Source organism: Schistocerca americana, chromosome 11 (genome assembly GCF_021461395.2).
Source record: "Schistocerca americana isolate TAMUIC-IGC-003095 chromosome 11, iqSchAmer2.1, whole genome shotgun sequence".
In the NCBI taxonomy this organism is placed as follows: Eukaryota; Metazoa; Arthropoda; class Insecta; order Orthoptera; family Acrididae; genus Schistocerca; species Schistocerca americana.
The window spans coordinates 19,975,339-19,995,236 of NC_060129.1; the positions used below are offsets into that span (position 1 = coordinate 19,975,339).

At 46.1% G+C, this 19,898-nt stretch overlaps 1 protein-coding gene across 1 annotated transcript; it reads right to left on the reverse strand.

Moving 5' to 3' along the window:
• Positions 1–906: 906 nt before the first annotated feature.
• On the reverse strand, positions 907–16,199 carry LOC124553950 (poly [ADP-ribose] polymerase tankyrase-1-like). The gene is made up of 4 exons (XM_047127965.1): positions 15,487–16,199; positions 8,771–8,846; positions 4,378–4,457; positions 907–1,408 (listed from the first exon to the last, which is right to left on the reverse strand). The coding sequence occupies exons 1-4, from the start codon at positions 16,050–16,052 to the stop codon at positions 907–909; spliced, it is 1,224 nt and encodes a 407-aa protein (XP_046983921.1). The 5' UTR covers positions 16,053–16,199.
• Positions 16,200–19,898: the final 3,699 nt, after the last annotated feature.

A 19,898-nucleotide genomic window follows, 5' to 3' on the forward strand; every position in this document is an offset into this window, starting at 1 on the left:
CTATTCTGCACTGTTCCCTTAGCTGCAGCGTCACACTGAAACCTGAAATCTGGAAAAATAAGTTGCTGTCGATAGGGAAAGCAACCTCACACGCTCAATCCGGCCAGTTCCCTTTCGACGTCAACATTTTATGAGTCTTTCACATCGGTTGACACTTTATAAGAACCCCCTCTGTGCACACTGGACATGTATCTCTTCCATCTCTGTAACCACCAGGTATTCGCTTCAGTGCAGCACTGCTGTGAGAGGAACCGTGTTTTAAAAGTTAGTTGTCGTAGTGCGTTTCGTTTTTGAAATCCCCGCTGCTCGTTCCGTCATTTTTATTAAACGTCGTAGACTCAGGTGACGAAAGTTAGGAAATAACGACACGCTCATATACAGATGGCGACAGTATGGGAAAGTGTGTAATTTACATCGAGAGTCAGATCTACATTTGAATTAACGTAACAGCAAGTCGCTCATTAGAATCTCACCAGCAGTTGGAAGCACTTGCTCGAATAGTGGGCCAAACTAGAGAATTTTATTTATTTTAGTTTTCCTCATAGTGTCACCTCTACGAATCTGCCTGATGTGTGACTCGTTCCGTGTGCAGTGCTGCCTGGTATGTGGTGTAACTCTTGCTACCAATGTGAGGCTGCAATTAAAGGCGGCAAGTATTTGCGTACTGCAGATACATAAGTGAACTCAGCTTTTGCAAAAACTGATCGTGAAGTATTTTACAGACTGAAGGGCTCCTCACGTTAGTTTACAGGTATCTCTCGTCGTTGTCCCGGTGTTACCGGAGTTGTCATACGCAGCACAAAATGGTATGTACAAATAAATGAACAAAGGATTGATTTTTTGTATTCTTTATTTGAAAGACCAACGCATATGGTGTAACTGCTTGTGCTTCCTGAATGCCGTATGTCAGCGTTGTGTCAGCATATCCACCAGCTCCTGCTTTCCCCTCTCCCTGGCGAGGTCCAGGGGGGTCCTGCCATCCTCATCCCGGGCCCCCCTGTCCGCCCCCGCCAGGAGGAGCTCAGCCGCCGCCCCTGCGTGGCCCCTCTCTGCCGCCAAGTGCAGCGGCGTCTGCCCCCACCGATCCCTGGCGTTGGGGTCAGCAGAGGCGCCGACCAGCAGCCGCACCACACCAGCGTGGCCACACCGTGCAGCCCAGTGCAGGGGCGTCCTCTGATACACGCTGTCCCTGGCGTCGACCTCCGCGCCGGCGCCGACGAGGCAGCTGGCCGCCGCCACGTGACCCCTCTCTGATGCTACGTGCAGGGCAGTATACCTGTCCCCCAAAAACCCCTTCCCCCTCGCCCCCACGTCCGCCCCCGCCGCCAGTAACTCGCGCAGCTGCTCCGCCGCGCCCTGCTTGGCCGCCTCTATCAGCCTCCTCCCTCTCTCCTGTTGAGAGAGGCTCCTGCACAAAACATCAACACACTCTCACTCTACTACACACACACACACACACACACACACACACAAACACACACACACACACCGAATGAAAGAAACCGTCACAGACGCGAAACTTCCAGCAGCCCTCAATACACTTCTGCCTAGCCATGAGTTACAAATGTAGAAATCTTCCCTCTACGATACAGATCAACCAGCGTATCACAGACACATACCAGTATCCCACTATCGAAATCTGCAGCCGCTTCCCGTTAAAAAATTTGTGCACTGCATCTCATTACCAGCTGTTTTAACTTTTTCTCCTAATTCACTCTGAGGAGTCACCTCCTGTGACCTCAGCATCGTGCTGGTAACCGATCTTTGAGCTTCAGAGAAACACACCTCTAACGGTTACTTGTGTGTGGAGCAATCCCTTCCGACACTGCGGAAGAAAACATAGGTAACTAATCAGATATCTAAGTACAGAAATACAACTTCCTCGTCTGTTAACAAAACCTAGGTCGCAACACAGGCTAGACCACATCGAAGGAAAGGCTTAAATTGTCCAGTACAGCTGCAGTATGTGTTGTTTAAAAACCGTATCGGACGGAATGTATGCGCCAATTGTGGATGAAGTTGTACACGAACACGCATTCAGACCGACAGGCATCCGCTTTTATACTTCTAAGAGATACGGGAACGCTGACATTTGACTCCTGTTCCCGTGTTAGTGCAATTTACTCCGTAATGTCGTGTTTTTCTGGACAGGGCAGTCGCTGAGGTGGGAGTGAGCGGCGCCAGGCTGTGTGGCCAGACTGGGTCGCCGGGACAGCACTGTGGAGCGGAGAGGGCGCACGACTTGACGGACACACTGTACCGCGTCCAGGGCAGAGGGCGGCCAGGGCAGGCGACCCTCACAAGGGACGCCCCCTACCGCCTGTCGGCGACTGTCTAACACATTTCAGTATCTGCTCAAAGTATTTAAGTAAAGTGTATTCCGTCTACGTACAATTGCGAGTAGTTTGTAATTTCGACCTGAGACCAGGTGTTTCACCGTCAGGAAGCAACCGCGTGCCTTCGAGCAGAGACCAGGTGGAATGTTAGGCTGAGCCGTGCGACAGCCGTGTCTGCAGACGCAGGCGGCTGCGGCGTGGCGCTCGCGAGCTGCAGGGAGGGCCGAGCGTCGGCCGGGCTGCCCCCTGTACTCGGCTGGCTCGCCTGCAAGGCCTGCCGCCGTCTTCTCTGATGGCCGCACGGCCGCAATTGACAGACTTCGGCTGCGGGAAGGCAGTCGGCGCTACACCAGAATATTTTTAATAATGTGGCATCCAATAGATCGATATTTACTAAAATGTTGATACCGACTCTCGACATCTTGAAAAAAAAATGTGTGTCGGTGGGCAAAATATCGGGACACTACTGCCTATAAAAATATCGGCTGCACATTGTAAATATACTGCTGGTTGTAGAGTTGTAGAACTATCGACTTATTATTACATGTTCTGTACATCAACAACCTAAGAGGGCGTGTACATGGACAAGGAAAAAAAATTCACGCATTTTTCCTCGGCTTCTCGGTTAAAAATAGACTTTCTCCCGGGCCAAAATACACTTTTTCCGTGTTAAGCGACAATATACTCTTCCTCCCCACTGTAAAACTCATCACTTCTTTGATTGTTGTACCGACGTAGAATTCCCGGCACTTTAGGAAACTAAATTCAGCGGAAAAAAAACCTTTTGCAAGACCTTTGATGTCGTGCATATGTTCCTATTATGGGGGTATACATTCGGATTCCCTCAAACACCGCATGTTACTTTCCAATGCATTGAAATCGAGATTGCGAAGAGCTTTTGTAAGCCAGCCATAGCTCAAGTCACGTGATCTCGGCAGGTGATGACAGCACACGACACGCGATGTAGTCAGCCAATAGCAACATCACTCGTAAGTAGCGCCAACACACAAGTAATAAAAGCTCATGGTTTAAATTAATAAACACATACAATATTGGTCTCAAAGATTAATAAGCTGCAAGAGAAGCTAAGGCTGCACATACAATATTGATGATCTGTGCGCGTTTTACACTTTAATACACGTCACACTAACGTGATTGTAAAACTTTTAGTAACGACCCAAATGTCTCATCTTCTGGACTCTAAATTCCTCTAAATAGCTCGTCACCGAAGAGTTGATTTTTAAATGAGAGTCAAACGCTCTTTGATTCAATAAATTCATTGTACGTTCTCGCACATAGTTCATCTTGCGTAAAAGGAAATTTACGCTGTACGTTTTTGAAACCACCATTCTCAATATTTTCCCGCGACCTGTTAGAAATATGAGGTTCGTTTCAGCAGCTGACAGAGAGCGCCAGGTGGAAGGAGTCACCGCGCTTGCGCAGCTACGGGATGACGCAGGAGGCCCTCATGTTCGTACGTGTGAAGCTCTGAAAGATCTTACATTATGTCACGAAAGAAACAAGACATCACAGGATTACTTCAAGAACATCCGGATATCGTGCACCACGCTAAAATGCACAATTCGGCTTAAATTGCACATTCCTAAGTCGAGATTCTGATGTTAATTTCCTTGCAGCACCAGTACTGCATTACATCATGTTTGGTTCTTTATTATGCCATAATGCCATAAGTGCACTTGATGCGCAGCGAACAGTTGAAACTAGGCAATAGTGTGAAATTAAACACTTTGTTTCAAATAAACTGACTGCCTGAGCGGAAAAGATTTCTCTTTAGCGAACCTTGAAAAATAACTTGATTCTTCTGCAAAGCGATTACTTCTTGACTGTCAGAGAGGTGGAAATAAAATCTGAAACTCTTAACATACTTTAGCCTTCCTTGATTATGCGAACGTATTTTAACTCAGTTGATAGCTCCCTGTCACAAAAATCCGTTTTCCTTTAATTTAACGTGAGCGCAATAAACGAGGAGGAGACAGCAAAACCGCTGAAGGTATACACAGGCCACGTGGAGGCGACCCACCTGCCCACCACAGCTCGGGCTGCTCTCTGCACCAGCCCCGGGTCCACCGCATTTCCCAAGGGCGGCTCCCAGCCACACTTCTGTAACCACAACAGGGAGCTGGGACCGCTCACACGCCACTCAACTGCGCATGCGCGACAGCCCGCCCGCAACTGTTCAGACGAATCCAATTCAAACAGTCGTCACGTCACGCTCGTCGGAGGCAATTTGCTGTTATCGATCACTGCACAGTCTTCCTAAAGCCTTCGACATACTTTGCTGTTGGCAGACCCTTGTATGAGCACTGTGTTTTGTTGTTGTATGTGGCGCATTTCCTTCGCAACTAAAGTTTTATTTACGTTTCTTTTCTGTCGTTCATGTTTTGTTGCTGCAGTATTATTCTGCAGTGGCAGGGTACAGTAGTATCCTTTGTTATAGTATTGGTTCTCACCAATCAAAACCACAAAAATTTAACTGAAAACTGAAACAGAAAAAGGCATGTGATGGGTCCATCGTGGTGTTTCGTCACCACAGCGGGTTTGTCCGGAACACTTCATGCCCGCTTCCCTGCTTTTCCATTTCTGCAAAGGCCAGGCACCTACCAGCTGCAGCGTCGAAATTCTGCGGCCAAGTTAAAGCGTGCTTTTTCCGTTGGCAGCGCTGCCCGCCGATTACGTCAGCATTTCCCCTCACACGTCTGCGCCCACATCTTGTCATTTACATTTTTGTTCTTCATTTTCAGCAACTGTTTTTCAAGAATTTCGATGTGCAGAAATAGCACACTAGTTCCGCTGAAAATTATTTTTTTAGGAAATTGGTGTTTTGTTTGTTGATGTCGTAAATCTTGTCATTCCATTCAATCCCCCCCCCCTCCCTCCCACGCCACGGTGCAATCGGTGTTTTTGTTCTCTGCCACAAATACTTGATTCACACACTCAAAGGGCAAGATTGGACGTGATGAAAACTCAGAAAGTAGTAAGATTATTACACACTTGAAGGTAAGAATCATGTCCCACTACAATTTGAAAATAAGACAGCTTCAAATATTTATCGAAAATATAATATAAAATAAAAATATCACAGTCGATATTGCCGTTTTGATATCGACATATTGATATACCGACAGAAAATGATGTCCGATATACATCAATATTTTTTGGAGAAGATATTGATGTAACTACATTTCATCAACATCCTTAAGCTGAAGGCATGGGACATTCCATTTTGCAAATTCTTACGGATTCGAAAATTACGACATCCACAGTGATGTGAGTACGACAACAATACCAGATTTCAGGTATTGTCTGTCAGCACAGAGAACACAGCGGCTGACTGCCTTCACTTTACGACCGAGTGCAGCGGCGTTATCACAGTCGATTATTAGGCGCAGACTGAAGCTTGAGTAGAGACTGATGCAGACTAATACAGACTGACTAATCGGAGGTTATAATACCTCGCGCGTTCAGGTATCACTGCGCGAGTGTGATCCGCGAGGAGAAGAGGTTCTGTGTTAGCAGCAATCTCATTGGCTGCGTTACACATTAATACGCGGATCGGCGGAAGCAGAATTTCGTCCGCCTCTAAGACAGCGCCATCTCGTAGTGCGGAGACGGACGAGCGCTGCGCCTGCGCTGTTGTGCTTAGCGGGGCGCGCTCTAGTGGGAAAGTTGCGTACGCGCTGACTACGCGGAACTATGTACACAACAACACGTCAATCACCGTGCAGGGGAGGATACTCTGATTGAAAGTCATTGTCAGCTGCTGGAGGATGAAGACGATGATTCCTTGCCTGTGTTGTTGATTGTATCTTTTTAACAGCTGTTGTTGTCACTGTGCCTCTTGCTTCGGACATGCGTTCGTGTGCAAAGGACCTGTACATCATTATTCTTAAGAGGTAGGGATACTGCAGCCACAAGAACGACAGAAATCGGCTCTCGGCATATATGCTGTCCAGCGAGCAGTCCGATCCGTGAAGGTGTCAGGGCTTGGTTGCACCATCACTTTCTCCCAGTGGGGCAGGGAGCCAACTCCAGAGACTTACTGGAACGTCAAACAACAGCGGCCAGCAGCAGTGTACCACATTGGCTCAGAACTGTGGTGTCGGTTAATGGGGAATACAGTGTTTGCAGTTGCTCACTGCATTTGCTGTCTTACTTCACTGATGCACCAAATATTCTCAACTCCAAACCTGAACGCTCTGTCATTGAAACTTGGATGCAGCACCAGTGAGGGGCAGGCAGGGCACGGCCTGACGCCGCCGCACTCACAGCTCCACCCACCAGCCTACAAAATGCAAGTGGCCGCTCACGCCGCGTTAAACCCTGGCCACGCCCTGCCACTGGGACGACACAGTTTGCGGTGGAGCCCCTAATTACTCTCATTAGTTTTACCCTCGACAGTAATAGTAGTGTAAAGTCCAGTAGTAGCTGTGGGTAGCTTTCACTATTAGTGAGTAAGCTGAATTTCACTCCTCTGCAGTCAGTATTGTTATTCCGTGGTGCTGTTTTGCCAGTTGCCCACAGTGATACTGTACAGAGCGTCAAGAGGCTGTTTCCCGTGTAAGAAGTTAATGTACCTGAAGTTCGCACATTTATGGAGCTATGCAGGTGGGAGTGGCACACAGTCAGGCTGTGTTTCCATGAAAGGCAGCTGACAATCGCTATATATCCGACAAACGTGTCAATGTATGAAAACAAACCGTCGTTATAATATAAGGAGAAAAACCCAAATCAGTTAAGGCAGCCTGGTAGGGTTCTGGGCGGTGCAACACCGAGACGTTATCACAGACGGTTCTGGTGGACAGAACGATGCAACCCTCGCTTCACTAATAGAATAACGAAACTGGATTGTAACAGTAGGAGGCCGGTGGTTCGATGACAAGTAGATCCACACGCTGTACGTGTCTAAAGCTCAGCACGATATGTAACCGAGCCACGAAATCCGTGAGTCTCCGTATAGGGGGAGCAATGTGTTTTCTAAAGTCAGTGCATATATTTAAGTTACAGCATTTATTTTGCACCTACTTTCGCACTTGAAACTTAGGACACTCCTCTATTCTATTGCGTCTTGCTGCATTCTGCTCTGATCAGTTTCAAATGGCATGCTGAATAGTCGCATTGTTGCTAGTCCTAGTCCTGTGGAGGTACTATTCTGGTACATCGAGCACCTTCTTCAAGTTCAAAAACAGCTATGTCAATGGAGTCTCAATGAAGCCATCTTGTAAAACCTTTCAGCTGGCTGTAAGGCATATTTTTTCAGAAAGCCGACTAGTTATGTCCACTAACACCGGTCGCTGATTTCGAACAAGCGAGATGAATATTAGGAAGTTGTTAAGGAAAAAACTGCTCTGCGCTGACTGGAGATGCTGTGCTCGGGACGCCCGGCAGATGGCACCAGCTGCAGGGCGTGGTTTAAGACGGGCGGGGTGTGCAGTGCTGCACACGCCTCCACCCTGCCACGCCCACAGCACAGCTGACCTCGTCTGCCGCCTATCGTCGACGGGCACCGCAGCCGTCACCCCACCTGACTCCAACTTTCATTGTGGCTGATGTTTTCTGAATTTCTTCATTTCTAAACGCTACTACCAGAGCTTTAATTTGCATTAAGATCATCAGTGGCTGCTACGTACGAAAGTTGTGTTGTTGTGGTCTTCAGTCCAGAGACTGGTTTGATGCAGCTCTCCATGCTACTCTATCCCAGTCCCTACTGCAACCTACATCCTCCTCAATCTGCTTAGTGTTCTCATCTCTTGGTCTCCCTCTTCGATATTTACCCTCCGCAGTGCCCTCCACTACTGAACTGGTGATCACTTGAGGCCTCAGAATATGCCCTACAATACGAAAGTATCCATCCACGAAAGTCGTCTCAAGCAAATTCGAATAATATTTGAGGACACGCACGAAACAAGCCATATCAACATCCTCTGCTGTTAACAGCCGGTTTTGAGCCCTCTTACTTCTAATTCTGCTTACTCTTACTTTATCACTGTTTTTATGTTTTCTTTTGGGCCTGTGCATACACCTGTATACGCAACGATTCATTAATGCATCCTCTAGGTTACGTGAATGCCGATGCACTGAAACCCTGGCTTCACACCCATTTCCTTCACGAGTAATTTGTAACACGCATAAAGACCATCGAAAGTTGCAATTACACTAAACACACCGTTAAGCAAGGAAATAATTTTTCCTAATAACTGTAACCTGGGCGCCATCTAACATTTGAAAAAGTATATGAAATTCGATTTCTTCGTTAGTATAACGTTTGGTTGACACGGCAGTGAGTGTTGGTGTGAGGGTACAAGTCGCGGACTTGCAGCGGCCACTCACCGCAGGCGGGAGACGGCGGCGCTGTCCGGCGGCGGTGGAGATCGGCGGGCGGCGGGGGCGGCGGGGGCGGCGCGGGCGGCGGGGGCGGCGGGGGCGGCGGAGGCGGCGGCGGGGGTCCGGCTGCTGTCGCTGGGCGGCCGGGCGGCGGGGGCGGCCGGCGCGCTGGAAAACAAGAGGCGCGGCTGGAGGCGGCGGACACCGAACTGGACACGAGAGCGCGGCCGCAGGGGCCAGCAGCTCTGCCTCAGTCACACAACACCTGCCGGGCACAACCTGGCGAGCAGTTCAAGTCGGCTGGCTTGTGAGGTTGGTTGAAACCTAATGTATGGAGGCTCAGTGATGTCACTGAAGACAGAGAGAGAGCGAGAGAGAGAGAAAGGGGGGGGGGGGGGGAGGAGATGGAGAAGATATAATCTGGTAACTCGGGGTACCAACTTACATACAGGAGTTGTTTGATAGGCTGATATTTTGATGAACAGTGGATAACTACCATGCAATACGTTTGACGCCTGAAGGAATGAAGAAGGTGATGGCCAGGAACTACAACAGCTATACTGCAAACGTTCCAATGAGTAGTTTCAAAATTTGCTTTTCAGTAAAGCAGACAAAATCATACAGGCATGTAATGTCTCTATAATTCGATTTCTTGAAAAGACAGCAAGGGTTGTGTGTTTCTGACTCAAACATTATCTTCCGTTTTAAGCTGGACAAGAGACTGAGATTGAGAAGATTACACTACAGGCTGCTGTTACAAGAAAAAGTGGGTCAGGCGGTACAGGCAACATTGCCTCACGGGCAATGTTTACAACTTGTCAAGTAATCTGTAGAGTATTGCATACACATTCCAAAAGATTTGAAAAATAAAGGAGACAGCCTTGTATGAAGCATACGTATTTGAGAGACAGAGAGTAACAAATAGGAGTGGGACCTAAGCGTCACATCAGTACTGACATTGTACAAGATGCTTCAGACTCAAACAGATCCATAGGCAACGTAATCTGGCGTATCCCAGTAGGAGCAAACTGGTGCATTCCACTGGACGGCCTCCGGCGGCGCCAGAGACGATTACAGACGTGACTGGAGGGCAGAGATTTGCCGCCTGCTCCTCCAGCATCCAGTACAGTGAGGTAACCAGTACCTGTGTGTTTCCTAGGAGGAGAGGCATGGCACATATTGCGGGTGATGGCTGAACAGAGACGAGAAGACAATGTGACTGTAAGGCCCACCACTGTGTGTGACCATGCTGTCGTGCTGACTGGATTGTTCTCTTGTCGTTCACTCACAATGTGCATCAGGAGCCCCTGTGCTCACAGCACCTTCTGTACTGGACGGCTGTAAAAAAATTTGTAAATTTTAGGAAACATGTTATGGGACCCAACTGCTGAGGCCATCCGTCCCTACGCTTACGCACTACTTTAACTTAAACTGACTTACGCTAAGGACAACACACACACACCTATGCCCAAGGGAGGACTCGAACCTCCAACAGCAGTGGGGGTGAGGGGGGAGCCCCGCAGACCGTGACGAGGTGGCTCAGACCGCACTGCTTCCCCGCGTGGCGCCTGGACGTCTGACTGGGAATCATTACCCCGCTGTTTGGAGCCCGTCGTCTAGAGGTATCGTCGTCCTCGATCCTGGGCTCGAACCCCGCCATCCACATTGTGAATAAAAATCATCAGCATTGGCAGCCGAAGGCTCCTGGCATAAAAGGTCACCCTCATTCAGCCAACAGCCTTGCCAGAGTGGGCGGAGGGGATCACGGAGGCTCAGGGCCCTGCTTTGCCGTTTAGGTTAGTGGAAGATTCAGCAATCATGAGTGGCATGAGAAGGAAATGGAAACCACTTCATTAAAGGTACGCGAAGAGTATCAACACGACATGTGGCCTGTAACTGAACACACATCATGACGATCCTGCCAAGAGCTTCCAGACTACTGGCGATTCAGATACCTGGGAAGAGACTGCCAAGACTGACATGACCTGACAAAAAGATTGAATAACCAACCAAGGGATGACATTATACGAGTCCAGACGTGGAATGTGAGGAGTTAGAATGTGGTAGGAAAGCTGGAAAATAATACACTACTCCCCATTAAAATTGCTACACCAAGAAGAAATGCATATGATAAACGGGTATTCATTGGACAAATATATTATACTAGAACTGACGTGATTACCTTTTCACGCAATTTGGCTGCATAGATCCTGAGAAATCAGTACCCAGAACAACCACCACTGGCCGCAGTGATGGCCTTGATACGCCTGGGCATTGAGTCAAACAGAGCTTGGATGGCGTGTACAGGTACAGCTGCCCATGCAGCTTCTACACGATGCCACAGTTCATCAAGAGTAGTGACTGGTGCATTGTGACGAGCCAATTAGAGATCTGGAGAATGTGCTGGCCAGGGCAGCAGTCGAACATTTTCTGTATCCAGGACCTGCAACATGCGGTTGTTCATTATCCTGCTGAGATATAGGATTTCACAGGGATCGAATGAAGGGTAGAGCCACGGGTCGTAACACATCTGAAATGTAGCGTCCACTGTTCAAACTGCCGTCATTGCGAACAACAGGTGACAGAGGCGTGTAACCAATGGCACCCCATACCATCACGCCAGGTGATGGGAATGAGAAATACATGCTTCCAATGTGTGTTCACCGCGATGTCGCCAAACACGGATGCGACCATCACGATGCTGTAAACAAAACCTGGATTCATCCGAAAAAATGTCGTTTTGACATTCGTGTACCCAGGTTCGTTGTCGCGTACACCATTGCATGCGCTCCTATCTATGATGCAGTGTCAAGGGTAACCGCAGCCATGATCTCCGAGCTTATAGTCCATGCTGCTGCTAATGTCGTCGAACTGTTCGTGCAGATGGTTGTTGTCTTGCAAACTTCCCCATCTGTTGACTCAGGGATCGAGACGTGGCTGCACGATCCGTTACAGCCGTGCGGATAAGATCCCTGTCATCTCGACTGCTAGTGATATGAGGCCGTTGGGATCCAGCACGGCGTTCCGTATTACCCTCCTGAACCCATCGATTTCATATTCTGCTAACAGTCAGCGGATCTCGACCAATGCGAGCAGCAATATCACGATACGATAAACCGCAATCGCGATAGGCTACAATCCGACCTTTATCAAAGTCGGAAACGTGATGGTACGCATTTCTCTTCCTTACAGGAGGCATCACAACAACATTTCATTAGGCAATGCCAGTCAACTGGTGTTTGTGTATGAGAAATCGGTTGGAAACTTTCCTCATTATCAGCACGTTGTAGGTGTCGCCACAGGCGCAAACCTTGTGTAAATGCTCTGAAAAGCTAATCATTTGCATATCATTGTATCTACTTCGTGTCGGTTATATTTCGCATCTGTAGCACGTCATCTTCGTGGTGTAGCAATTTTAATGGCCAGTAGTGTAAAAGGAAAATGCTAATGCTCAGTCTCCAAATGGTTGTGGTGATTGAAGTGAAATGGAAAGAAGGCAAGGACTTCTGGCCACGTGAGAATAGGGTAATATCCACAGCAGCAGAAAATGGCGGAGCAGGAGTAGGATTCAATATGAGAAGGAGGTTAGGGCAGACAGTGAGCTACTGTGAACATTTCAGTGATAGGGTTCTTCCCAACAGAATCAACAGCGAACTAACACCAGTGCCGACAACGATAGTTCAGGTATACGTGCAGACATCGCAAGTTGATGAAGATATAGAAAAACTATGTGAGGATACTAAACAGGTAATTCAGTATTTAAAGGAAGATGAAAATCTAATAGTCCGCAAAGGAAACTGTAGAAGAAAGGATTACAGGAGAATATAGACTTGGTATCAGGAAAGAGAGAGGAGAAACACTAGTTGAGTTGTACAATAATTTCAGCTAGCAATAGCGAATACTTTGTTTAGGAATCACAAGGAGAGGAGGTACATTTGGGAAAGGAAGTCAAATATGGGGAGATTTCAGTTACATAGCATCATCGTCACGTAGAGACACTGGAATTAGATACTGAACTGTAAGGCATACCCAGAAGCAGATACAGATTCAGATCACAATTTAGTAGTGGTGAAGAGTAGCCTGAAGTTTAGGAGACTAGCAAGGAAGAATCAGTGTGCAAAGAAGTGGGATGTAGTAGTACTAAGGAATGAAGAGTTCTTTCAGTTCTCTGAGGCTATAGATACTGTGATAAGGAACAGATCAGTAGGTACGTGGTTGAAGAGGAGTTTATATCTCTAAAAACAATCACAGAAGCTGGAAAGAAAAACATAGGTACAAAGAAGCTAACTGTAAAGAAACCATGGGTAACCGAAGAAATGCTTCAGTTGATGAAAGTAGGAAGTACATAAATGTTCAGGGAAATTCAGGAATAGAGATGTACTACTCACTTCAGAATGAAATAAATAGGAAGTGTGTAGAAGCTAAGGCCATATAGCCACAGAAAAAGATGAAGAAATCGGAAAAGAAATGATTGTTGGAAGTATTGGCTCAGCATAACAGGAAAGTCAGGACAAACTTTGGTGAAATTAAAAGCAAAGGGGGTAACATTAAGAGTGGAACCGGAATTCCACTGTTAAATGCAGAGGAGATAGCAGACAGATGGAAAAAATACACTGAATGCTTGTATGACGTGAAAGACTTGGCTGATGGTGTAATAGAAGAAGAAACATTAGTCGACATGGAAGAGATAGGTGATCCAGTACTAGAGTGAGAATTTAAAAGAACTATGGAAAATTCAATATCAAATAAGGCAGAAGGGATAAATAACATTCCATCAGAATTCCTAATATCATTGGAGAAGTAGTAACAAAATAACTATTCACGTTCGAATGTGGAATGTACGAGTCTGGTGATATACCATATGACTTTCAGAAAAAGACCAAGACAAGTATGAGAATTATCGCACCATCAGCTTAACAGCACATGCATCCAAGTTACTGACAAGAGTAATATACCAGGTGATCAAAAAGTCAATATAAATTTAAAAACTGAATAAATCACGGAATAATGAAGATAGAGAGGTACAAATTGACACACATGCTTGGAATGACATGGGGTTTTTTTAGGACCAAAAAGATACAAAAGTTCAAAAAATGTCCAACAGATGGCGCTTCACCTGATCAGAATAGCAATAATTAGCATAACAAAGTAAGACAAAGCAAAGATGATGTTCTTTACAGGAAATGCCCAATATGTCCACCATCATTCCTCAGCAATAGCTGTAGGCGAGGAATAATGTTGTGAACAGCATTGTAAAGCATGTCCGGAGTTATGGTGAGGCATTGTCGTCGGGTGTTGTCTTTCAGCATCCCTAGAGATGTCGGTCGATCACGATACACTTATGACTTCAGGAAACCCCAAAGCCAATAATCGCACGGTCTGAGGTCTGGGGACCTGGGAGGCCAAGCGTGACGAAAGTGGCGGCTGAGCACACGATGATCACCAAACGACATGCGCAAGTGATCTTTGAAGCGTCTTTTTTTTTGTTCTAATAAAACCCCATGTCATTCCAAGCATGGGTATAAATTTTTACCTCCCTATCTACATTATTCCGTGGTTTATTAAGTTTTCAAATTTATACTGACTTTTTGACCACCCGATATATAAGACTGGAACACGATATTGAAGTTCTGTTAGATGTCGGTTCAGGAAAGTTAAAGGCATCAGAGGGACAATTTTGATATGCTGTTGATAATGGAAGCACGACTGAAGAAAAATCAAGCCACGTTCATAGGATTTGCCGACCTGGAAAAAGCATTCGACAGTGTGAAATTGAGCAAGATGTACGAAACTATGAGAAAATTAGGGCTAAGCTTTGGGAAAGACAGGAGAGATGCAATATTTACAACAAGGAAGAGGGAACAATAAGACTGGGAAACGAATAACGAAGTGCTCGGATTAAAATGTGTGTAAAAGAGGGATGTAGTGTTTCTCTCGTACTGTTTAGTCTACACATCGAAGAAGCAATCAGGATGAAACGACATTAATGATAAGAACTGCTGATGAGATTGCTTTCCTCAGTGAGATTGGGGAAGAATTACAGGGAATGGAATGAAGAAGCTAATGAATGCGGAATATGGTTTGAGATGAAATTGAATAAAAACGAAAGTAATGGGAAGTAGCAGAAATGAGAACAGCGAGAAACTTATCATCAGGGTTGATGGTCAGAAAGTAATTGAAGTTAACGAGTTCTGCTTACTAGGCAGCAAAATAACAGATGGAGGAAGGACAACATCAAAAGCAGAGTTGCACAGGTAAAAATGGCATTTCTGGCCGAGAGAAGTCTACTAGTATCAAACACGGGCGTTAATGTGAGGAAGAAATTTGCGAGAATGTCCGTTTGAGCACAGCACTGTATGGTAGTGAACATGGGACTGTGGGGAAACTGGAGCGGGAGAGAATGGAAGTATCTGAGATGTAACACTGGGCGTCTCTGATTTCTTTACTTGACGTAACTGCTGACAAAAAGAGTTCAACGTGGAGCTTTAATAAACCAGTCGTGACAAGACAATTACGCCATCGTGAGCTGTCAGCGAATGGCATTCCGTGCACGGGTACTGTACAGCACTGGTACATCAGATGTGAGATGCTGACAAATATTTTAGTCTCAGAAATACTCACACACACGCACACACACACGTATGTTACTGGTAGACACAGAACAACATTCTGCCCCGTGCTCACCTGGGTTCTGCTGGTGGCTCACCGAGCAGCTGACAAATATTTTAGTCTCAGAAATACTCACACACACGCACACACACACGTATGTTACTGGTAGACACAGAACAACATCCTGCCCCGTGCTCACCTGGGTTCTGCTGGTGGCTCACTGAGCAGCCGACTGACTTCGACGATGTCTTTCGGGTACTGCAGCACGGCGTCTGCCCAGCCCTGCGTCGCCATTACTTTGTAGTCGTGGTCCCTTATGAAGTGGATGGCGGCCGCAGTTAGGCTGGGGCACGAGTGCCTCACCGCCAGCACAGCTGCAGCCGCCGCCGTCTCCACCTCCAGCTGCGCCGCCACCTGCTGTTCGCAGGCGGCCTTCAGGGCGGACAGGCCGTATTTGTCGGCTGCTGTCAACAGCTCCGGGGCAGTGTCGGTCGTGTGGGGTGCCTGCAGGGTGTACACGTAAGACAGCAGCTGCCTCAGCACCGGGCCCCCCACGTCTGCGATTCTGACCTCGCCGCAGCTGGCCTCCAGCGTGTCGTGCTGGAACATGGCTCGGAACACGGGGCTCCTGGCGGCCAGGACCGCGCGGTGCGCCGCCAGCCGCGTCTCTCCCGCCACCAGCGTGACGACCGCGCCGTCGCCCGCGTCCAGCAGGGCGCCCAGGTCCACGGCCGCCGTCCTCTGAACCTCAGCAGCTGCCGACATGGCGGAAGGTCCTGAAACACGGCGCCACCGAGCCCACCTTACACGGCACCCTCCACACTCGTACGACGCACGTGCAGACCTGTACAACAACAGCTGGTAAATGTTGTCCACCAGTGATCCATTACAATGTTACAATATCCTGTCTGCGTAAAACTCTTCCAACAGCACAACTTTCCAGATTTCCCATACCGTTGCAGCACCCTGATTTTGGACAACATGTCCTCAGAAGGTGTGTAGACCTCATTCCCCAACTTCTTTCTACAGAGTAGGATTGTTCTATCACGATGTCTTTCGAAATGGAGATAGTAACTGTCTCAATCTCTCTAGTTATTTACAGAAAGAATGACTTGACACTTGGTATGTGCATTGCTCTGCTTTTAACAGCTATTTCTGCAAGTCTTGTAGGAGCTACCTCACGCAGTGGACAGACAATCTGCTACAAGAGTTGGGGGTGACTTAATGGCAAACACTGCTACGGGGTAGTTGTGGCACCCAGACCGAATCCTCTGACATTTCCGACAGATTCCAGCAAGACAACACCAAACCGTCAACTGGTGAACTCTTAGCAATTGGTAGAGAATTGTCTCTTCCAGTTAGCTGAGACGTGCTATCAATTTGTTACTGATGTCAGACAGCCACAATACAGGAAACTGTTCTCTTAAGACCAACACGTTGTAAAGCCGTCACTGATAGGAGAAGCGGGCTCGTTGTGAAGTTGTCAGTAAGGCCAAATGTATCATGGACACAGTGATTTCTCCACCAACAGGCTCTGGCAGCCACGGTTTTACCTTCTGATCTGAAAGACGTGCTTAAAGAAAACGATCAAAGCTCTGAAGTCAAATAGAGTGTTGCAAACGACTGTTTAGAATCATCAGAATCTCCTCAGATTTGGTAGCTTTCCAAAGGAGAGGTATTGACGAATTCTGGAACTTGAAGCTGAATTTTAAGAACATTAAAACAAGATTCCAAATCTTTTTGTTTGAATTATTTCTGCGATCCTCTTTCACTAGTGAAGTTAGTATTACTCGCAATTCATTTTAATCACTCAAATATTACAGAATAGAGCCTCCAAGGGAGAGAAGAAAACGAATATAAAGGTGAAGGATAAAATCTAAGCAGTCCTGGCAAAATTCCGTTTGTGGTCAAAGTCTTTACTGAAGGCAGTGTTTCAGTCTGTTCCTTACTTTCAGAAGGCTGTCAGAGAGAAGTGGGCCAGTTGGTGGTGTAATTTCTCACATTCCTTGCACGATGCACAGCTTGACTAACTTTGGAGAAAAACTATTAATTTACTTTACGGAACTGAACTCTCAAGCTAATAGTGGGCATAGATGGATGCGAAATCCTTTTGCAGCTATGTCAGTACAACTGAGCGATCTGAACACGAAGATGACAAACAGTCTTTGCTTTGGACATCACGCTTACATAAAATTTAAATCGTAAAAGACTCACGTGTTCTGCATGAAGAGGAAAGACAAATATCCACAGCTGGAGAGCGAAGCTTTAGAATTCTTAGTGCGATTCACGACTTCCTAGCTATAGAAGTTAGCACTCTTCATTGGTGAACATGAAAACTAAGACCAGAAATAGGCTTCCATTAGGAAACGAGTTGGTTACTTTATCTCAAAAACAAAACCACAATTTGACAAATTATTAATAAATGAACAGGTACGGCCGTCTCATGAAAATAATTATATTTTTTTCGCAGTTTAGCACCTACAACCCTTGCTCACATTTACCTGGCAAAGCCACACCAGTAACAGATGTCGCCAATATCAACCTATGAATAAAAGCTGTTAATAACAGTAAAATCCTTGTAAGCGTCAAGTATGATTTTAAGTAATACAAATCAAAGACGGTCATTATTCATCAGATTGCTGTTCACTGTTCATTAGCGTATATTCGCTGAATGTGCCACTTTGCTCTTGGTGGTACGGCTTACACTACGCGGGAAAGAAATGACATAACGGAAAAGGTGGAAGAATAACTAGTGTAATGTTTACAACTGTTATAACCAAATCATCAATTGCTAGAATTCTCCTGTCAGCATTTCGGTTCATTTCATCAGTGAAGTTACAAGAGCTTTTCGGTCTGCAAAATGACACTATAGAAGAAATAAATTGTCGAATCATATGTGAAAATTTAATTTACTTTGTGAAAACTCAGGGAGAGCATAAGGGAGCAATTGACAGGAATGGGGGAAATAAATACAGCAGAAGAAGAATGGGTAGCTTTGAGGGATGAAGTAGCGAAGGCAGCAGAGGATCAAGTAGGTAAAAAGACGAGGGCTAGTAGAAATCCTTGGGAACAGAAGAAATATTGAATTTAATTGATGAAAGGAGGAAATATAAAAATGCAGTAAGTGAAACAGGCAAAAAGGAATATAAACGTCTCAAAAATGAGATCGACAGGAAGTGCAAAATGGCTAAGCAGGGATGGCTAGAGGACAAATGTAAGGATGTAGCGGCCTATCTCACTAGGGGTAAGATAGATACCGCCTACAGGAAAATTAAAGAGACCTTTGGAGATAAGAGAACCACTTGTATGAATATCAAGAGCTCAGATGGCAACCCAGTTCTAAGCAAAGAAGGGAATGCAGAAAGGTGGAAGGAGTATATAGAGGGTTTATACAAGGGCGATGTACTTGAGGACAATATTATGGAAATGGAAGAGGATGTAGATGAAGATGAAATGGGAGATATGATACTGCGTGAAGAGTTTGACAGAGCACTGAAAGACCTGAGTCGAAACAAGGCCCCCGGAGTAGACAATATTCCATTGGAACTACTGACGGCCGTGGGAGAGCCAGTCATGACAAAACTCTACCATCTGGTGAGCAAGATGTATGAAACAGGCGAAATACCCTCAGACTTCAAGAAGAATATAATAATTCCAATCCCAAAGAAAGCAGGTGTTGACAGATGTGAAAATTACCGAACTATCAGCTTAATAAGTCACAGCTGCAAAATACTAACACGAATTCTTTACAGACGAATGGAAAAACTGGTAGAGGCCAACCTCGGGGAAGATCAGTTTGGATTCCGTAGAAATGTTGGAACACGTGAGGCAATACTGACCTTACGACTAATCTTAGAAGAAAGATTAAGGAAAGGCAAACCTACGTTTCTAGCATTTGTAGACTTAGAGAACGCTTTTGACAATGTTGACTGGAATACTCTCTTTCAAATTCTAAAGGTGGCAGGGGTAAAATACAGGAAGCGAAAGGCTATTGACAATTTGTACAGAAACCAGATGGCAGTTATAAGAGTCGAGTGACATGAAAGGGAAGCAGTGGTTGGGAAGGGAGTAAGACAGGGTTGTAGCCTCTCCCCGATGTTGTTCAATCTGTATATTGAGCAAGCAGTAAAGGAAACAAAAGAAAAATTCGGAGTAGGTATTAAAATTCATGGAGAAGAAATAAAAAGTTTGAGGTTCGCTGATGACATTGTAATTCTGTCAGAGACAGCAAAGGACTTGGAAGAGCAGTTGAATGGAATGGACATTGTCTTGGAAGGAGGATATAAGATGAACATCAACAAAAGCAAAACAAGGATAATGGAATGTAGTCTAATTAAGTCGGGTGATGCTGAGGGAATTAGATTAGGAAATGAGGCACTTAAAGTAGTAAAGGAGTTTTGCTATTTGGGGAGCAAAATAACTGATGATGGTCAAAGTAGAGAGGATATAAAATGTAGGCTGGCAATGGCAAGGAAAGCGTTTCTGAAGAAGAGAAATTTGTTAACATCCAGTATCGATTTAAGTGTCAGGAAGTCATTTCTGAAAGTATTCGTATGGAGTGTAGCCATGTATGGAAGTGAAACATGGACGATAAATAGTTTGGACAAGAAG

What these genes read in the sequence shown, in the direction of transcription:
- LOC124553950 (XM_047127965.1), bottom strand. Translation starts at nt 16,052, where the DNA reads ATGTCGGCAGCTGCTGAGGTTCAGAGGACGGCGGCCGTGGACCTGGGC. An exon ending in GAGCCACCAGCAGAACCCAG is followed by an intron (nt 8,847 to 15,486) that starts GTGAGCACGGGG and finishes CTTGTTTTCCAG; the next exon opens with CGCGCCGGCCGCCCCCGCCG. An exon ending in CCGCCTCCGCCGCCCCCGCC is followed by an intron (nt 4,458 to 8,770) that starts GCCCCCGCCGCC and finishes TTGTGGTTACAG; the next exon opens with AAGTGTGGCTGGGAGCCGCC.